At 45.0% G+C, this 19,256-nt stretch overlaps 1 protein-coding gene and 1 long non-coding RNA gene across 3 annotated transcripts in view; both read right to left on the bottom strand.

Annotated features, from left to right (window-relative positions):
• TPT1 (tumor protein, translationally-controlled 1) lies at positions 1-4,239 on the bottom strand. Its single transcript, XM_080376778.1, has 6 exons — positions 4,080-4,239; positions 3,657-3,730; positions 3,041-3,231; positions 2,233-2,338; positions 1,660-1,776; positions 1-225 (listed from the first exon to the last, which is right to left on the bottom strand). The coding sequence occupies exons 1-6, from the start codon at positions 4,105-4,107 to the stop codon at positions 223-225; spliced, it is 519 nt and encodes a 172-aa protein (XP_080232904.1). The 5' UTR covers positions 4,108-4,239; the 3' UTR covers positions 1-222.
• Positions 4,240-9,183: 4,944 nt separating this feature from the next.
• Positions 9,184-19,256, bottom strand: part of LOC308059434 — a 27,476-nt gene continuing 17,403 nt past the window's right edge. Inside the window, exons 3-4 of one of the 2 annotated variants that reach the window (XR_013926235.1) lie at positions 10,364-15,063; positions 9,184-9,876 (exon numbers count right to left, since the gene is read on the bottom strand). This is a non-coding gene — a long non-coding RNA (uncharacterized lncRNA). Of the gene's footprint in view, positions 15,064-19,256 lie in introns of both variants that reach the window. The other variant, XR_013926234.1, reaches the window with a different exon arrangement.

Raw genomic sequence — 19,256 nt, 5'->3', positions numbered from 1 at the left:
TGGGTTTAAATGAGTTTTATTTTAGACAACCTACATGACAGATGTTTGGGTTTTTTTTTTTATAACAATGCCTCCACTCCAAATCAGGGTCAAAATAAGTGAATAAAGCTCAAGATGACATCAGTCCAGTTAGACATTGCCGATTCCTGGTGTTGTGCCAATGAAGAAGAAACAGCAGCCAGCTATGAAGACAAGTGATCCAAAACCATACTGTTTGATTTGTTACTGAAACAAAAGTAGCAAGGGTTAGTTCAATGTCAAGACAGTCACAGTAAGTTTCTGTAACTTACTTGTGTATTCCCTAATTCAATCTGAGCTGCCACAGTCAGGCAGGCAGAAAGCGCAAGGAAGTCATTTTTGCATCTTAGTGCAAACCAGAAAGCAACAGAAAGAATGCTCATGGTCTATCAGAGGATGCTGATCATTTTTTACGATCATACAGAGCAACCGGTACCAGCTGCTGAGCAAGCCAGACTGGGTGCTTATTCATCCCCTTTTTGCTTGACACACCAAGTTTCAGATTTCCTTTCAAATAAGAGTATGCCCTAAAGAAGTACTGAAGTTTACAACGTACGTATGTCTCTCTTAAGAGAGCTGTACACAAAAAAGCTGTAAGTTTTTTTGCCCACTGGAACACCCTGATACTATTCCTGTAACTCCACCTACCTGAAGATAGTGTTACCTGAATCCAAAAGGTCTGCCCAAGTAGGGTAGATGCATGCAAGCTTCTGGTCTGAGAAGGTACCTGCCAGGTGACCACCTATTCTAGGGCCCAGGACAGACATCACCCTTCAGTCAAGCTGCAGGAAGCTGTGTGTCTGTTTTGGCCAGTAAAAGCATTCCCTTAGTTGGACTACTGCTCCACAATAGAATTTGGTTCATCTTTACATGACTGGCATACCAGAAAGCCTGTAAAAGGCTTACAGATAAATTTAGCTGGCTATAAACAGACTTCGTAAGTCCACAATGACTGGGCAAAGCAATTTGTGATTCCACACCGCTAGTCTGCATCAAATTCCACAGTTCTCCAAATAAGCTAAAAGTGCAGGTGTTGGGATCCAAATACTGTTTCACTGCAATCACATTCCAAGAGTAGTTAAAGCAGACCACAGGAGCTGTCTGAGCTTAGACAGCTGGAGATTCCAAGTAGAATAAGGTTAAGTACTCAGTCAAGTATCACTGTGATCCCAAATTTAGGGCAATATTTAAACAGTTCTTGCATAAGAAAATAAGGGCATCAGATTAAGTGAAAGAAGAAAAAACATGACCAAATACTTCAGAATTAACCCCCCCACAAGAGGGACCAAAGTAGCAAGTGCTCCATTTCAGAGGACATTGTCTTTAATCTAATAGTTTAAAACCATAACCAATTACACATTTCGCCAAGGCAATTCTTCCTACATTTCTTAGCCATTAAGTCACCATGAATCGCTACAGTGAAACTATGTCCCCTTTTACTATAATTGAATAGTATACAATGGAAGTTCCAGCCACTTTGTATAACACGAAGTAGCAATTAGGGTGTACTTACATGAACTTTTAAGTTTTTGAACTGGCAGCTACTGTTCAACAGGGATACAAGAGAACAAGTGATGCATTGAAAGAGCTAATCATGTAGCAGCAGTTAGGCACATTCATCCATTTCAGGTCAGTACTTACACATTTCTCAATTTCTAAGCCATCCTTAAAGAAAATCATATACGGGGTCACACCATCCTCACGGAAATCCAGAAGAGCCACCATGCCATCTGGATTCATGTTCTCTCCTACAAAGAACTTCAGAGAAATATGTTACTGAGACATTTAATGAGCTATGACCAGGAGAAAGTGACTTTTTGTATAAGAAAGCTACAACATCTCCAAGTTCGAAGTCTCCACGACCACCTGCAGCAATTTTGCTTTCTGCAGCTCATCCATTTTAGTGCCACACCACACTACTATGAACAGCAGAGTAAGACACAACGGACAAAGTTCTCCTTCTTTCAAGTCTTTTAACTCCACAGTTCCTAAATGGCGATAACTATAAATGTAGTTAACTACAAACAGTGCAAGCTGAAATAAGACCCCCGAACACCAAGTGTTTCGCTCTTTCTCCTCCCCGATTCTCAGAGACCCTAGCACTCTTAGAGAAAGGATGTCCCCACAAGAGAGGCCCTCAAAACTCAAACTAGTTCAGCAGATGAACCAATTGCAGCTTGCATCATTGCAGTAAAGAGACAGAAGTTTCATTACCTGGTAGTTTTTGAAGTTAGCAAGGATGTGTTTGATTTGTTCTGCAGCCCCAGTCATGAAAGGCTTTACTCTCTCTGGCTTGTGTTCCTCAAGTCTGGCTTTGATTCTGGAAGGAAAAACACACTGAAAACATGTTCTAGCTTAATAACTTCACTGTGCAGCATCACACCATAGCAAGAAGAGTTACTAGCAGTCAAACTGTGATTTTGCTGCCTTTCTCCTGTTCCCTCTCAAAGCCCCCAAATTTTAAGTGAACTAGCAGAACACTGCCTGCCAATCATCAAGCTCACTTCTAGTGGTAGATGAAAATTAGCAAGCCACTTCCACAGCACCAAGCGTACTCTCTGTCAGTATCAGAAAGCATTTTCACCTTTCATACCAACCCACTGAACCACGAGCAACAGAAATTACACCTTAAATTAGCAAGAAGTTTCATTCACACACATTTTTGGACATTTAAGTGTCAAGTTAGAAAAGCTTCAGGAAGCTTTTCTTGACCACCTAACCCCCTTCCACATGAAGGTTTGGCATGAAGAAACCCAAAAGAAAACAACAGGGTTACAAATAAGATCTAAAGCACATGACCAGGTCCTCTACCTCAGCCAAAATAAACTTAGATATTCCAGTATCAATTCTTTAGAGCTCCAGTTCAGCCAAGCGTTAAGACATTACAGAAGTTCACAGCCAGTTTGGCACGTGTATCAAAACTAACACCTACTGGGAATAAAGTTCAACACTGTTTTTAAAATCTCAGCAAACTAAATAAATTTTGCAATCCCTTTTAAAGATAACGCCTACCAATACTTACGCTTTCATGTAATCCTTGATGTATTTCTTGTAGGATTCTTTTGTAAAGCTGGTTTCCTGAAGATGGTGGTTTATTACTATATCGACACCAGTTATGACCGTGGCTTCTGTTCCATCTCCCTCAGGACCTTCAGCAGAGGCATTGCCACCAATTAGAGAGTCATCAATTTGACCCTCTGTCCTGGTGACCATCTAGATTTAGAGACATCAAAAAACTTAACGGCTCTGCGAAAGTTTTAACGCTACCGCTCTTACACATCTATGACCTGACAGCAGGGCATGACTTCAGAGCCACAGTTAAGCGCAAGGAACCTGACTGCAGCCCGAGCACGGTTTAAGCCAGACGGCTCTCCCAACACCTGACCTGACCGAGGCTTTGCTACACCGCCGGCGCCGCACACCAGCCTGGCTGCCCCGGGCCCTCTCGCTCACCACCGGCCGGCCCTGCCCCGGCCACAGGCACCCGGCCGCGGTGGGTGTCCCCCTGCCGGGCCCCCGCAGGAAGCCGGTCCCCGCTCCCCAAGCCGTGCCTCCGCCACCGGCCCGGCTCCCCGGCCCTGAGTCACCGCTGCGAGGCCTGCCCCCCCCCCACCGCCCAGGGCGGCCGGGCCACTCACCTTCCCCTCCACTTCCAGGCACAGGCCGTTCGCCACCTCCCGGATCTTGTAGATGTCCGAGAACATCTCGTCCTCTGCGGGGGACGGACACACACAGGCGGGCGCCGCCGCGTCAGCCTCCACCCTCCGCTCCCCCGCGCCGGCCCGCGGCCCCTTCCCCTCACCGCCCGGCCGGGCCCACGCTCCCTCCGGCTCCCACCCCCGGGCCCCGCGGGCCCGGCCCTGGCCCCCCCCGACCCCCCGCCGCCGCCGCCCGCACTGCACATGCGCGGCACCGCCGGGCCCAGCGGCCGGGCCCAGCGGCCGGGCCCAGCGGCCGGGCCCAGGCCGCGACCAGCCGCTTCCCCCGGCCGCCCGAGCCGCCGCCCGCCCGCCCCTCCCGGCCCCAGCGCCGCCCCCCCCCCGCCGCGCCGCCGCTCTTACGGCTGATGCAGTCCCGGTAGATGATCATGGCGGCGGCGACGGGCGGCGGCGGCGCGGGTCTCTGCGCAGCGACCCGAGAGCGGGCGGGAGCGAGGCGGAAAGGGCCGAGTCAGCGCCTGCCGGGGCTCATATAGCGGGCACGTCCCGGCGCGTCATCGCGCACGCGCGCCCTCCCCCCGCCCTCCTCCCCCCGCACCCGCCCCGCGCGGCGCCCCCGCGCGGCCGGTGGGCGGGAGGCGGCTGGCGGCGCGAGGGGCGCCCGTGGCGGGGCCGTTAGAGCGGCCGTTGGCGAAGGGGGGGAGGGGGGTGTCCCGCAGCACGAGCCGCTGCCCCGCACCCGCCGGCAGAGCCGTGCCGGCGGCAGGGCGGCGTGTGCCCCTGCTGACGGGGCCGGGAGCCGCGGCCGGGGGGCGGCCCTCTGCCCGGGGCGGGGGCGGGGCGGGGGCCGAGGGCGGGCCGTCGCTGTGCTTTGGCCGGGCGGTTCGCCCAGCGCCCGTGGCCGCTTCCCCCGCTGGCTTGTGCCCCGGCCCGGGCGCGAACCCTACCGCCAGCCCGGGACGGGCTCAGGCGGAGGGGGGAGCGCCCCGCGCCTCGCCCGCGCACCGCCGGGACGCGCCGCTCGGTGCCCCGCGGCGTGCCTCGCTGTGCCCGCTCCCGAGCAGCCCGATAACGCGCCTGTCGGCTGTCGCGACCGCCTGCAGGCGCTGCCCGCTCACTGCGGGGACCTCGCTGGAAGCCCCACCACCTGCAGGGACTGCTGAGGGTGGTCCCTGCTCACTCGCTGCTGGGGAGCTCCTGACACCTTGTTAGGGCCGTGAGGTGGTGTCACTGTTCAGGGTGCTGCGCCTTCTCCAAATAAACGCTGTTCTTTAATAGGCAAACAATTAAGAAGCTGTTAGAGTCCTCCTGTTATTCCTCCCCCCGATAACGAGAGTTGGGTATGTTCAGAGACGCCACTTCCGTGCTAGCGGAAGGACTGCTTGGAGCAGGTATATTGCTTGTATTTTTGTCCACAGAGAAGTCAGATTAAGCCCGGCAGGCAGGGTCAAGGTGAAAGGCAGAAGGACAGTGATGCCTAGGCCTCTTATTTCCCCCTTGCACGTACTTTTCTGCAGCAGCCTGTCACAGCAGAAATTAATGCAGACCCCCCTTGAACCCTAATTCTTAGGGGACATTGACAAAATACCTTCAAAAGACACCGTGGGGCCTACAATGCTTAATGTTGCTAATGATCCTGGACTTGACAGAGGCACCGGGGCACAGAATACAATTGCCTGTCCCTCACCTCCTCAGGCAGTAAATTACTCATTGCTTGCTTTGCGTATGCCAGAGGAGCTCGAGTTTTATCTCCTCCTCCCCTGTTATCACTTCCTTTGCTCTAGAAATCAGTGCCTTTTTTTTTTTTTTTTTTCAGATGGTCTAGCTGCTTACATAATTAAATTTAAGTCGTTCTCTGCTGTTTTTCACCTTCATGACTACCATTGCTATTTCAGACCTGAAAAAGGGGCTTCTGCCCCAGAGCTTATCGGTTTTGTCTCGGTGGCAGCTGGCCCGATAAAAGATAGCCCCTCTTCTTACAAACCGCAATAGAAAAAGAGCAACTTTCATCTTCAGCAGTGGGTTGAGTGACAGGGGAACATTTGGCTCCTTCACTGTAATGTAATATGCAGCTAAAAACATCCAGTTAGTAGGTGTGCTTCAATTTGGTTATATTTTGAAGAGATTGTTCTAGAAAAATGAATATTTCTGTAGTGGTATTGAAACCTCTTACAAATTCAGCAGTTGACTCAATTTACTGGAGTCAAGGTAGAAACCCTTTGACACAACTGCTAAGCTAGATGGACCTTCAGGCTGATTTGCCTACATTCAGAGTTGCAGCTGTGAAGTGGGAGATACTATTAAAAAATGTGTCAGTTATATAGGTCAAGGCTCCTGTGTGAACACCAATTTGGTGTGGAGTTAAACTAAATAAATATCAAGTGGAAAAAGCTTTAAATGGGACTAGGAGTGTTGACATGACAAGGTTTTGCATCCCTTTAACTTGAATTGCTTTTAAAATTAATTTAAACTCAGACAACCCTGAATAAATCCCAGGACTAAGTGATATTTTAATTGGTATAGGTTTTGCAAGAAGAACTTCACCAAGGTACCATTGCTGAAAAGTTCCTGTGATGCTATATAAACAGGCAATTATGTCATGTGTTGATACATTGTCATGAACTAGATTAGAAAATGCATTAATTTACCACCCCCACTCCTCAAAACCAGCATTGTTTGAAGAAAACCTTAGTGTTCCTCACCTGCTTCATCCAGCCAACAGTTAATACATTCCAGTGTGGTAGGCTGGTTAAAAAGGTGGTCCCTCCCGCAGCACGTTCTTTTTAGGTGCTGAGTGACATCTAAAATGATGTGACAGGTTTTCCTGACAGTGCACCTCATCTTTGGAGACATGTAAATCCCCAAGGACTGAACAAAGTCCTGTGTTTTTATAGATGAGGCTTTTAATATCATTTGAGGTGGATTTTCTAGGCCGGTGTCTGCAGAGTCTTACAAGAAGCCTTTCTCATGGAAGACGCATCTCAGCTAGTCGGGAATTATTGCACTGTTACTCACTTCCACCAAATATTAGCATCTGGATATGACTGTGTTCAACTAATTGTTTGTGTCTTGGATTAAAATGGCAGATGAGAGCTGATACTTTGCCGTTCTTTCTCTAAGTGAACAATACGTTTTCAGCCCGTTGTGGTGCCTCCTGTTGAGCTGTATGAAAAGGGAGGAGGTCTTGCCTGCAGCTAAGGCTCCTGCCAGGTGCAGTCAGTGGAAACAAATGAGAGGTGAGGCTGGGCTGTCATGTAAGGGACAGCACCAGTGCGTTTGTTCTAACCTTTGTAAAAGGCTGTAAAAGGCACATAGTAGTGGTGATATTTTACATCATTTGCTGGATGCGGGAGAGGGTCCTATATATATATATAATTATATATATATATGTATGTATGTATGTGTGTATAAATATGTATTTCTCCTGGTAGAGAGGAACTGGAAAATTGAAGACTAAACAACTGAGCAGGACTGGCATTGAAAAGAGGCCTGGCAAGGCAGCCTGTGCCCAGTGCTGTCTTCCCCAGCACATCTCCTGGCACAAAGCCTCTTGCATTGGGAGAGAGGATGCATGGCAAGCCTGTGATCAGCTTGTGTCTTCACAAATCTGGCTGGAATTTAGGACTGAAACAGGAGCTGTGACTTCATAGCCCCTCATTCCATCCATCCAGATAAAAACTGTAGCTCAAACTGGTTTTGTTCAAGTTCTTTCCCCAGGGAGTTTCAGGGCAATAAAGGTTTGATCTTTAGGTGCTAAAAACCTTACTAATTCGGATTTGACCTCAGAAAACTGGGCCATCCTTTTGACTCTTTCAGGTGTGTTTGTTACATGATATAGTCAGCCTTTCAGGCCCTGGCAATTCTTGGGTCTTGAGTAAAAATTGGTAATTTATATCTACATTGGCACAGTACTAAGTCAGAATCCCAGATCCCGAGATTGATACTTGAAAGAGTTGAGCTTTGATCATCAGTATAGCTTATCGGGTCTGACCTATTCACAAATAATAGTATATGTTAGACTGGATTAGATAGATGAAGATATCCCAGAAAAAGGCATCACTTTTTAGAATACAAGAAAGATCTTCAATTCAGCAACAACCCCTCCTGCACTCATAAGAAATGTAGGCGTTGTTACTCTGACATTTACAGTATTTACAGTTCTTTCTGTTGCAGCTGGGTCCCTGAAAATCCTCTGCATCTTTCTTGGCTGTACACATCCACAGCTGTTTTGCTTGATGGCTGGCTGCGCTTCTTCAGACAGACAGAGGTCACTGCACAGCAACAAAAAGCCTTTTCTCATCTGTGACATTAGGTGCACCATTTCAGTTTACCTAGAACCTCTCTGGTGGGGAGGTGTGAGGGTGTCAGGCTACACTGCAACTAGTGCATTTTCAGGAAAAACAGGACTGGAATTGTAAAGATAAGACCTTTGAAGCACGGTGCTGCCCAAAGCTGCAGCCACATTTTAGACTTAGGTACATAAATATCCACGTGACTATAAGAACTATGGTAGAAAGGCCTACTCCTGTCTTGGGTCTGCTGCCATTCAGTGTTTCAGTGATGTGCTGAATGCTGGGAAAGAGGGTGCATTCATTAAAGTTGCAGGCATTAGGTTGGGAAGGACCACAAGGGTATTGCAGATTGAGAATTTAATTAAAAAATTATTTTGACACATCGGACAAATGGCATGAAGAGTTAGAAGGTACTTGGACAAGGCCAGTAGGTCAGAGAGCAGTCAAATTTACTAAAGGAAAATCTTTCAAAGGCTTTTAAACATGAGGATGCAATACAAGGCTCAGGCAAACTCTGAGCTGCACGCTGCTAGAAACTGAGATGGTGTATGGGGGAAGTACTGCCTCATTACTGGCCCTGGTCCTCTGCTCTTCCCTAGGCTTCTGCTGCTGGCAAATGCCAGGGGACGCTGGGCTGATGCTGCACTCCATATGGCTGCTTTGATGTCATGCTTCTGACTGCAGAGCAGAAATGATCAGCTACAGGCACAGGACAGAGAACTGCACAGCTGTTCTGCAGAAAAGATCTGGGGTACTGGCAGATCCAAAGCTGAACCAGAATCATAGAACCATAGAATCATTTAGGTTGGAAAGGACCTTTAAGATCATCAAGTCCAACTGTTAACCTAACACTGCCAAGTCCACCACTAAACCATGTCCCTAAGAACCACGTCTACACATCTTTTAAATACCTTCAGGGATGGTGACTCCACCACTTCCCTGGGCAGCCAGTTCCAATGCTTAAGTACCTTTTCAGTGAAGAATTTTTTCCTAGTATTATCTGTCTTACCTGTTTTAAGAAAAGCCCACACCATATTGGAATATATAACTGGTGATGTTATGTGTAAGAAACTGCTGCTGTCTTAAAGATGTGAGGGGCTGAGCTCTGTTCAGTGCTGCATATACCTCCTGGAGCACTGACTCCAGCTTTAGTAATGCACTTTGAAAAAGGTATGGACTAATAGGGCAGGGTTCAGAAGAGCAGTGGGAATGAGTAGAAGGAATATGAGCTGGTTTATTTTGCTGCAAGAGAGTTTAAATTAGGCACTGGGAATGCTTTTCAGCGCTCTCAATAGAGAAGCAAGGAATAGACTGTCCACCTAGTTCACTGTCCCTGCAGGTTTTTGAGAATAGGCTAGAAACCTGCTTAGGTGAGATCAGAAAGTATGTTAGATCCACCATGAATGACACAGGTAACAGCTGACCCTGCCCTGCAACAGATGGACAGACTGCCTCTAGGTCCTTTTAGCCCTATTCTGTGTCACCCTGCGATTCTTAGATGAGCTATGTGCTGTCATTTACACGTGTTTAGACTGGTTACACAATTGGGATAAAAATAATATCCTCATAACCCTATTCAGAGTGGACAGGAGGGTTTGGAAGAGACATGTTGTAAGAGAAGAATGTGTTTGTTGTTCTGCATGGCAAGATAAGTCTGTGTGGAAATCACATATGTGCAGAGGGAGAAGCATTCAGGTTCTGCAGTGCCCAGAGCTTTAATCCTGGTACAAGTCCCTGCTTTAGTCCTCTTTAAACACAATGTGGTACAGTCCTTTGACTCAGGTTTGAGATAGGCTGCAGAAAGGGCTCCTTCCATGCCAAACATAAGGGAAAGGTGAGCAGGGATTTAACTACTCTCGTGCTTGCCGGTACTCTGCTTAATCTGCAGGCAGTAAGCCTCGATCTCTCTGCAAAGAAATGGAAGATTTATAAATTCATCCACACAAAAAAATAAAATAAAATTGCGGGAATCAGCACACGCCTGGATAGTTCAATTGCTTTGCAAAAATGACAGTGGAATTCATTGTATTTAACCTCCACAGAACAGACAGCTCACCGCCAGATCCCTTTGTTAAGTGAGCTGAATCTGACTTCTCACGGAGCAGCACGGCCTGCTCCTAAGGGAAGGGGAGCTGGGAGGGCTAGTGGTGGCGTGGACAGTTGAATAGCTTTTTTCTAAGGCAAATTAGCCTCTGCCTAATTTTGCTCCCGAAGACGTTGAGCTGAACTGTATCCTCAGCTAACTCAGCGATCCCCATAGAAAAGACTCAAGAAATCTGTGTTTGCGCTCCAGGTGTTAAGGCTTCCTACTTATTTGGGTGCTTGTGACATCCGGAGACGCCCCACTAGATGGTGGGACAGGAGCTGGTGGGTGGCGAGCAGGGCTCTACTCACCTTGGTAGGAGGCCAGAGCTGTTTCCACTGGTGCTGGTGTCATTCCCGTATCACCCGGAATGCCCCAGGACCAGCGCAAGACAGATGTGATCTTGGGCTTGTAACTGATCCAACTTCTCTGGGCCCCTGGCCACTCGGATGCTGCACACAAATACCGTTCTCTCCAGGTGATCAGCATCCCCATGTGGATCAGCTGGGGCCTATGGAGCTTTTAACCATTAGAGGGGCTAATCCTGCCATGATACACTCACTCAGCTGTTATTTTTCAAAATGACATTTGCTTCAGAAATGTTTTGAAGACTGAAATTGAATTCTTCCATTTTAATCCACTGCTGCATGCTTTTTAGTTCATTGTTATGTGGTGTGAGCTCTCGGTCTTGTCAACAGAGAAATAATCATCAGAGCACGCAACTTGTTAATGATGTTATTCCTAAAATTCTGGCACTGGATTTGCCAGCAGGTAATAAATAAGGAACATGCTCAGTTATGTTTGTAAAGCAACCCTTGCTGCAGATGCCCCAGGAGAATGGCAGGAATAAAGATGGTGTTACAAGAGAATGGGAAGATCAACCTTTTGGTCTCCCAGTTGTGCAAAGCATCACTTTAAAATACTCTAGAGGAAAGCAGGCAATAGGACTAAAAGACTGCCTTTTGGAAAAGAGCTTCCTAAATAGTAATCCACTAACCTGAATTCATAACACTTGTCAATTGCAAATACAAACCTGCTATTATTTTCAAAGATCCCAAGACAGATTTGTTATTTATTATTTTCTGATAAGGGTTTTGTGTCTACTGTATTCCCCCCCCTTCTGTGAAAATCAAAAAGGGACCTGAGTGACAAAGGATTCAGAGGCTTAGGAGATATCACCCAGCTTCTGAGTGATTTTGAATGCCTCTGGTTAAATTGTTTTATAAAGGTCTGTACCATAGAAGCCATTATTAAATGGGGAATTTTAACAGAAGGGTGGTAGAAGCAGCTCTTTGCAAATTGTCACCCACAAATGTGCTCTGAGGAAATAAGGGCTGATCTGTTTATCTATCTGTGAGATCGCTGATAACCTTAGGCACTTTAAGATTAGGGTAGGAAACGACCTTGAGAGGTCAATCATCCTGCCCTCTTTCATCAGGGGGATTAGTTAGACACACAACACTCTGGGGAGAAGTTTGCCTTGTTTTTCAGATCTCATGATGGAAATTTCCATCCTCTTCTGCAGAACAAACATTTACTGAAAAAGGGGCTGGGGGCTGGGTACTCCCATTCCCCTGTGAGTGTTGTAAATACAGGATGGATCAGAACCTGTATTAAAGTGGATTTAGGGGTCTGTCTGAAGCTCAGATCTTGATGGAGCTCAGTTGTCACATTCTACACGGACACTTGGTTGCACAGTTTCCATAGTTATCCAAAAAAAAATCTGTATTATTTGCCACTACTTTCACACAGGATGAACCAGGATGTTCCTCACTGTTTGGTTCCTTCACTGGGCCAGTGGGCACATGGAAGTCTATCTGCAGGGCCATGATACTGTAGGCAGAGAAGAGAAACGGAGGAACAGGCCCATCTCATGTATTTCTGCTAAGAAGATTTACATGTAAAAAGCAGTTTAGCTAATGAATACAAATCCGGGCAGAGTTGCCTGAAGCAATAATAGATACCTCTGTGAAAACAGAAAAACAATTCTCAGTGCTGATCAGAAGACTGAACTGCTAATGAAATTTTAAGAAAGAAATAGAGAATAAAACCAGAAACATCCTTGCCATATGTATGTCTGCATACACACACAGAATAAATATATGTATACACACACATACACATTTTATATACAACTGCTGTATGCCCAAACGTCAAATGCCATGTGGAGTTCTGGCCTCCCAGTGTCAAAAGGGTATGATAAAAGTAGTAACAGTACCAAGAGGAGAGGCAAGGAGTGAAATACTAAACTGGAATAGGACACACCAGCTTTAAAAAGAGATGTCTGGGGTGTTTGATATGACAGCAGTCTTTGAAATTAACTGAGAAAGTTAAAAAAGGTTAATTATTTGCTGCCTCTCAGCATATAGAAGTATGGACGTCAAGAAGACGATGAGGTGCCCAGGTTTAGAAGAAGCAAAAGAAGGGTCCTTTTAACATCCTTTTTATAGTTCTGTTGTGGAACTTAGTGCTCGAGGATGCTGTGGATGCCAAAAATTTAGATTATTGCAAAAGCAATTAGAGTCACGGAAAAAAACACAGGAAGGGCTATTAAGCATTTCTGGCTCAGGAAGAAGCCCTTCAGCCAAGGACTGTGGGAGGTTGGGCAATTTAACACTTAAATATTACCTTCCTCTGCATAGATTTGTAGGTTTTGTGGGGGAAAGGGTTTGGAAGAGATCTCCTGTATCCTTGAATCCCCTTTATTAATTGATCAGTCAAGTGCAGCCTCAGGGAGGGACATTTCTAGGCAGGAAGAGGGAGCAACTGGGTCTCGAGGAGGCTAGGAAATCATCTCTGGCTGTTTCTCTGACCTGAAATAACCCTTGGCAAGCTGTGGGGCCATGCTGAGGTGAGGGAGGACTGATACCCGCTTTGCCTCACTAGGTCCCAGCTATGCTGATTGCATTAGCTGCTGCCCTGAGGATTTCTCCTGGTCTAATTTTGCTGTCTCATAGTCCTGACTTGGTTTTGACATTTGAAAGAGCAAGTAAACCCCTCACACGTGTCAGGTGGTTTAGCTTCCTTAATGTTTAATGACTGTGCCCAAATGCGCAGCCGAGGCGGTGTTGGGTATCCCTGGGTAAGCAAAGGATTACGGAGGTGCTGCGAGGTCAGTCTGCTTTGTTTCAGCTGTGCCAAGAGATAACATCCACCCTGCGCAGTCTTCTGGGCAGACACAGGCCCCCTCCGTCTATCTTATTTTGAGTAGTTCTGCAATGTGGTCTCATCCTGTATCCCTCTACCTATGGCTCACCAGGCATTAAATAACAGCAAATTTCCCACCTGGGACATCCTGAAATACCTGCACACCTCATCCTACAAACATTTACATGTGTGCAAGCAAGCCCAGTGTGTCAAGAGGTAGAAAAGACACATAGGCACATCCAAAGTTGAGCATACTTTTTTGCTGTTGTAATTGAAATCCACTGTAGCCACAATGTGCACAATGCCTGTTAGGTTTGCTTTTGTGGTGTTTTTGTTGGTTTTTTTTTTCCTAAAAGGTTATGCTGTCCTTCGGTTTTGAAAAGCTCAACAGTGTGGGTGGGAGCACAGTATGCACCTGGGAGGCAACAAAGAAATTCCTATGTGCCAAAACTGGTCCTTACAGCCTCTCTTGTCTGCAACGGCAGTCAGCGCATAACCCTCCTGTCTCAGATTCTCCGTGCACGAAATGAGGCTAGTAATGTTTATCCACCTACTGTGAGGGTTGATAGAACAAATCATTATTACTCTACGGGGACAGGAAACCAGGAAGAAATCCCATTGAAATAATTAATATATACAGGAGCAAGTGAATGGGGAGCAAAGAAGGAGGCTCGGGGGCGTATGCTCTTCTAGCACAAAGCAAATGATTCTCCACTGAGAACAGCATGAATATGGAAACCACGCAACAGATGCACTGTGCTGTACATCAAATGTATGTAAATTATTCTGCTTGTCTTTTTGGTGCATTTCCTCATCATTCACGAACAGTTTTGTGCTAAACATCTGAGAGAGAAGCTGAGGAGCTGGTTTTGGTTACAGTGGCTGTTGCAGACACACAGTGAGAGCACGCAGGGTACGTTGTGCTGGTGCTGCCCAGAGCTGCAGTCGGCCCCTAAGTAGCAGGATAGAAATTGGCCTCTTCTTTCAAACTGCTCTGTGGCAAGGCAAAGGCAGTAAGCCCCAGCCAGGCACTTAAGAGCAATGCCACAGAAATGGGGACAGTTTTTCTTTCTATTAATCTGAGTTTATTATCCACTCCTTTGGATTTCTGCTGGTGGCCAGTGCTATTTAAAGACTTGGCTTTTATCCAAAGCCCGCGCACGCACGCTTCATATAAGGAATACAGACAGAAAAGAAGCGAATTCTCCATTAGTTCATTGAACAGTTCTGCTGCGGCTGAACACAAAAGGCACCATTTCAGTTTCTCCATGTAGTCCTGATTTACAAGCAAGCTGCTTCCCTGAGGGTCAGCCTTGCCAGAGGAACGATGTGCCCCCTTGTAGTGCAATGTGTCCCTGCTACTTGGAGTTTCACCTAGGCAGACAGAGGCTCAGGGCAGTGATTTTTACTTACAATTCTTTTTTTTTTTTTTTTTTTTTTTTTTTTTAGGATTTAATGTGGAAAGTGCAAACACAAAGGCTGAATCTTCTGATTGTTGTGATGCACTGAAAATGAAGGGCCATGAAAATTCTTCTTTATAATTTCCTTGATTTCTGATTATATTGTCCATTCCTGAAAACAGCCATGACGACTGGTAGATATATTGACCAAATGTTTTTATTCATTCATAGCTTCTCTTTTGATTTAATGCAGTTGTGATGAATTATTACGTGTTTCCATAGATAAGGAAACAAAACTATGGAGGCAATGGATATTCAAGAAGGACAGTAAGAACCCAAGATCTTGCCATGATAAAACATTTCAGTGCTGCTGATGCAGGAGTTTGGTCTTCAGAGAGCTACAGCGTCTGTTTTGACAATGTGGCATTTGGCATGTGGCATCCCCAAGTTACACAATGTTAACCCTGAAAGAGAAGCATGAAAAAGGGCTGGATTTTGGACTAACAGCTGGAATGTCCCATGTTGTAGCCCTGCTGAACAGTATCGCTTTCTAGGGTGTTCAGGGCTAAGCCTGAAAATCTGTATTTAGGAATCAAAGTAATTTTCTTCTGATTCTCAGAGGAAGGTAGATGTTTCCTGTGGTGCTCAGTTCTTGCTCTTGGCACTCAATTTGGGCTTCCATTTTTTGGTTTCAGTCCCTTTGTTCATAACATGTAGCTGTGGGCAGAAACTCTGACCACACACAAGTATCCAAAGACTCACTACTAACAGCTCAAAAATGCAATATATGGGATGAGATCCTTTTAAAGCCTCAAGGAAGAAGGCTGAGTATTACAAACATATAAGAATTGCACCCCATTGCTCAAGCCTAATTGCAGAGACATGAAGAGCTGCAGGCACTGTTCCAGCATCTTTTCACTATCAGTGCAATTTCAATTATATTCAGAATTTTGAAGTCCTTTATTTGCCCTTTCATACTGTTAATATGAAGGACCTACTAGCCTAAAAACTGTAACTAAGAACAGCTACGGATTTACCAGGAGGCACAAAGGGAAGAAAGACAGACTTGTGCTATCCCCCGATATTTCAACAATACTATTATTATCCATATATCTATCTCAAAGAATTAAAAATTATATTGACATGCGTATAATGTTAACAACTGCTAGCTAATAAATATTTTTAAATGTGAAAAATATGAAAGCTACAGACTGCATCTACTGCACAAATGGACTTGCATATACAACTTATGAAGAATGTACTGACGATCAGATAATGTTAGCCTTTGAATGCAAATGTCCAGTAGAAATCTGAGAGGTAAAGACTGTTGAACATAGGTGTTCAGGTTTTGCCTGGTGTGTGATACAGTAGTAATATTAAGATGACTGTAGTTGTTACATTTTTAAATCATGCAGTTTGCAAGACAGGAGCTGTGATTTACAATGCAGTGTTTTATTTTCCATGCTCTGGCAAGTGACACCATGGCTTTATTCTGACTTGGTTCAAACACAAATTCTTATGTTAATAGCGTATAGTAAAAGGAAAGGAAGCCAAACAATGAAGATTTGCAAAATTTTAGGTATAATTCTTCTATGATTTCTCATTTGTTTTCCAATGCTTGCTGTTCAAGGAAATGCATTTAAGCATGCTTAAACTAAGAAAAAGGATGATTTGAATTATTACTGTGTATGAATGTAGTTGGCATGTTTTAGCTGATGGATCATCATTATTGCCACTGTTGTTATTAATTAACATGTTGAATGTCTTGAATGTATTAAGGCATAGTAAGTTTGTAATCCATAGACAAGGTTTATGTTAACAAACATTTGTGATTACAGTTGATATAAAATACAGCACTATACTACCAAGTCATGATGCATTTGCTACAGGATCTTATGCATTCTCTACAAATATGTTTTGCACTACTCCTCCCAGTTTTCTTGTGATCACACATTCATTTTATAAGCACTGTATTTTTTTCTCTTTGTATTGCTTGCAGTAACTCAGGCATGAATCCATTAATGCAATTACAGAAGTGTAAAGCAGAAAGCAAAAGACTTACTTGGTAATACAGAAGCACAGAGTGACCCCACGGTAAGGTCATGCTGCTTGCCCTGGCTCCTGTCTGTGGTCAGGAGAGGTCTCTGGGAGCTGGTTTTGGAACCTGGCACAAACTTACTCCATCATGCGCTACTCGGGGAAAAGTTCAGACATTCAGATCTGGGCTCAAAACACAGGCAGCAAAAGCTGAGGTGCAGTTCTGGGAGAGGAAATTTATTACATATTTTTACCTGTCCCACACAGCTCCTGACTGCCCTTTTGACTGCACTTTTTAAAGTTCATGTTTGCAAGCACCTGTTCAAGTAGGAAGCAAGGTTGGGAGTGGGGTGGAGAGTATCTATATCTGGGTATGTGGTGTTCAGTGATGACAAACATTTCAGTCTATACTTGAGAGAAGGTTTTAAAATTGAGACATAACAGAGCCAAGATGGATCAATGTAGTAGTATGAATAAAACCAGCCAGTCTCTGTCATCAAAAATTTAAAGTGACTATTATTATGCCTTACCACCTTTGATTCCTCACCTCAATGGCCACAGTCAACTAGAATCAACAAAGCAAAGCCTATATGAGCTCAGAGCAATGTTTGAACATACATCTCTTGCATTTACAGTGCAATACTTAATGTCAGTGTCATGGTATGTCTTTAGGTTTAATGTACACTAAAGAGGATCATCTGCTCTATAAATTCAGTTGTACCTTTTCTGGAAGCACCAAGCACTAGTGCACATGAAGTATTTTAACATTACCATGTATAGCCTAATATTTGAAGATGTGAGGTTAGACCTTCGGTTTAGGATCAGCAGTTGTTAGCATCCTGGCAAAAATCTGGGGGACGTATTTTGCTCTTGGTTTCATTCAAGACTTTTTGTCCCATTTTTGCCTCCAAAACTTATGCCCTGAGAGTTTTACAACATAATAATCGGCCTCTTACTACTGCCCTCTGAAATCAAAGCCCTGGCTTTCCAAGCAATTTCTCAGTACATTCCTCACAAGGCTAAGAGAGATCAGCTAAAACTTGGAGGCAAACCTAGATCTATTTAATGAGCCTATCATTCATTAACATTTACATTGCCATTTGTTTCAGTGCACTTGAAGCAAATAAAATAGGGGAAGTAAAGCAGAAAGACATCAATGTCAGTGAGAAGCTTTAGGGCCCGATACAATTGCTGCTAGTCAGCAAACAGCAAATACCTCCAAACCTGGCAAATGCACTCTAGGGTTGCTGAAACTGTTGGGAGATAGAGCACTGGATGGGAGGAAGAATGTTGTGGCCTGTCTGAACAATTGTTTTCCAGGGTGTATTTTGCAGTGGATTTAGAAGAATTAAGAAGAAAAAAAGCTCTTCAGCTGAGCTTTCTGGGTAAACTGACTTTGACCAAGAATGTTGTTTATGAAAATGCAAAAACGCTCTCACTGTTTCTAATGCAAAACAGAAAAAAAAAAATATCTGTGGCACAGGCAGAACAGCTTTGATTGTAAGATTCCCTATCCTGATTCGTCCTGCTACAAGAAGTGCTGCACTTGTGCCAGTGTGCCAAGTAGTCTGTTCCTAATGCTGTCTTCCTGCAACACATAAAGGAAGTTTTGAAGGTCTGGCTGCTGCTGCAGCTCTGTCTGGTATCACAGTTGGTAGAGAGTCACAGCACAGCACCCGGCTGCTGCAGAGGCTACACTGGCTTAAGTAAATTCTTAGAACCATTTCTGGGCAGGTATCCAGAAACCAGCTAAGATTAGAGAGCTTTTCAGACACAACTAATCTGATACTTGACACCCTTGAATTTAGGTGTGTTAACATTTATATCGAAAAGACTGGCACAGCTATGTGTTAACATGGTCAGATAAGATGGCAGCTTGGTTTGGGAGCTATATCCTTCTGCAGTGGTGATGCAGTCTGTTAAACTAAGACCTTTTTTGCTGATTAGAGACTTGCTGAGCTAATTGAATGAGCTCTGTTCAAATAAACCAGATGGAGCTGCAGGAGTCTGCACACGGCTGTGATTTTTCCCCACCTAATCTTTAACCACACCATTTAAATGCCTCTACGATGTGCCACATAGCACGGAGGGAGTAAGATCATCTATATTTTACACTTCATTGCTCACTCTCTGCACCTCTCCCATTCCTTTCAGACGCTGTACACCTATTGATCAAAAGCCATCTTCTGGGGTTCCCCTGCTTCTGGAACTGCTGCTGTACTCCAAGGTTTTAGAAACACAGAGCACCCTATTTATAATCTCCAAAATCAGTGTTACAACGGAGTCTGCAGTGACAATCAACATCAGAAAAACTGCTACCATCTGCATATTACTGAGAAGCATTTGAAAAAAAGTTCTGTAGCCTCTAAAATGACCACATTTTCATCCAAATGTGTTTACATCCATTATAGAAGCCTTTCAGGTAGGGACTGTAGTTTAAGATATAAAAATAGTAAGAACAGTGGATGTATGTGTTTTGGAACCGTACGAAATCCAGGTTGTGTCAGAACTACAAGAGCTAGGCTAGTTTCCCATAAAATTTATAGATAATACAAACCCCTAAAAAAACTCCATCCAGGGGGATTTATATAATCTTTCCTAAGTCCTGGTCTCCAAGCAG

Source organism: Falco punctatus (genome assembly GCF_963210335.1).
Source record: "Falco punctatus genome assembly, chromosome: 2".
Lineage (NCBI taxonomy): Eukaryota > Metazoa > Chordata > Aves > Falconiformes > Falconidae > Falco > Falco punctatus.
The sequence above is the reverse complement of the archived record's forward strand: the minus strand, read 5'-3'. Positions and strand labels throughout refer to the sequence as shown.

Excerpts from the sequence above, each read along its gene's own strand:
- TPT1 (XM_080376778.1), bottom strand. The coding sequence starts at position 4,107 with ATGATCATCTACCGGGACTGCATCAGCC. Across the intron at positions 3,731-4,079 it reads CTACCGGGACTGCATCAGCC|AGGACGAGATGTTCTCGGAC; the intron begins GTAAGAGCGGCG and ends CGTCCCCCGCAG. Across the intron at positions 3,232-3,656 it reads GCCTGGAAGTGGAGGGGAAG|ATGGTCACCAGGACAGAGGG; the intron begins GTGAGTGGCCCG and ends CTCTAAATCTAG.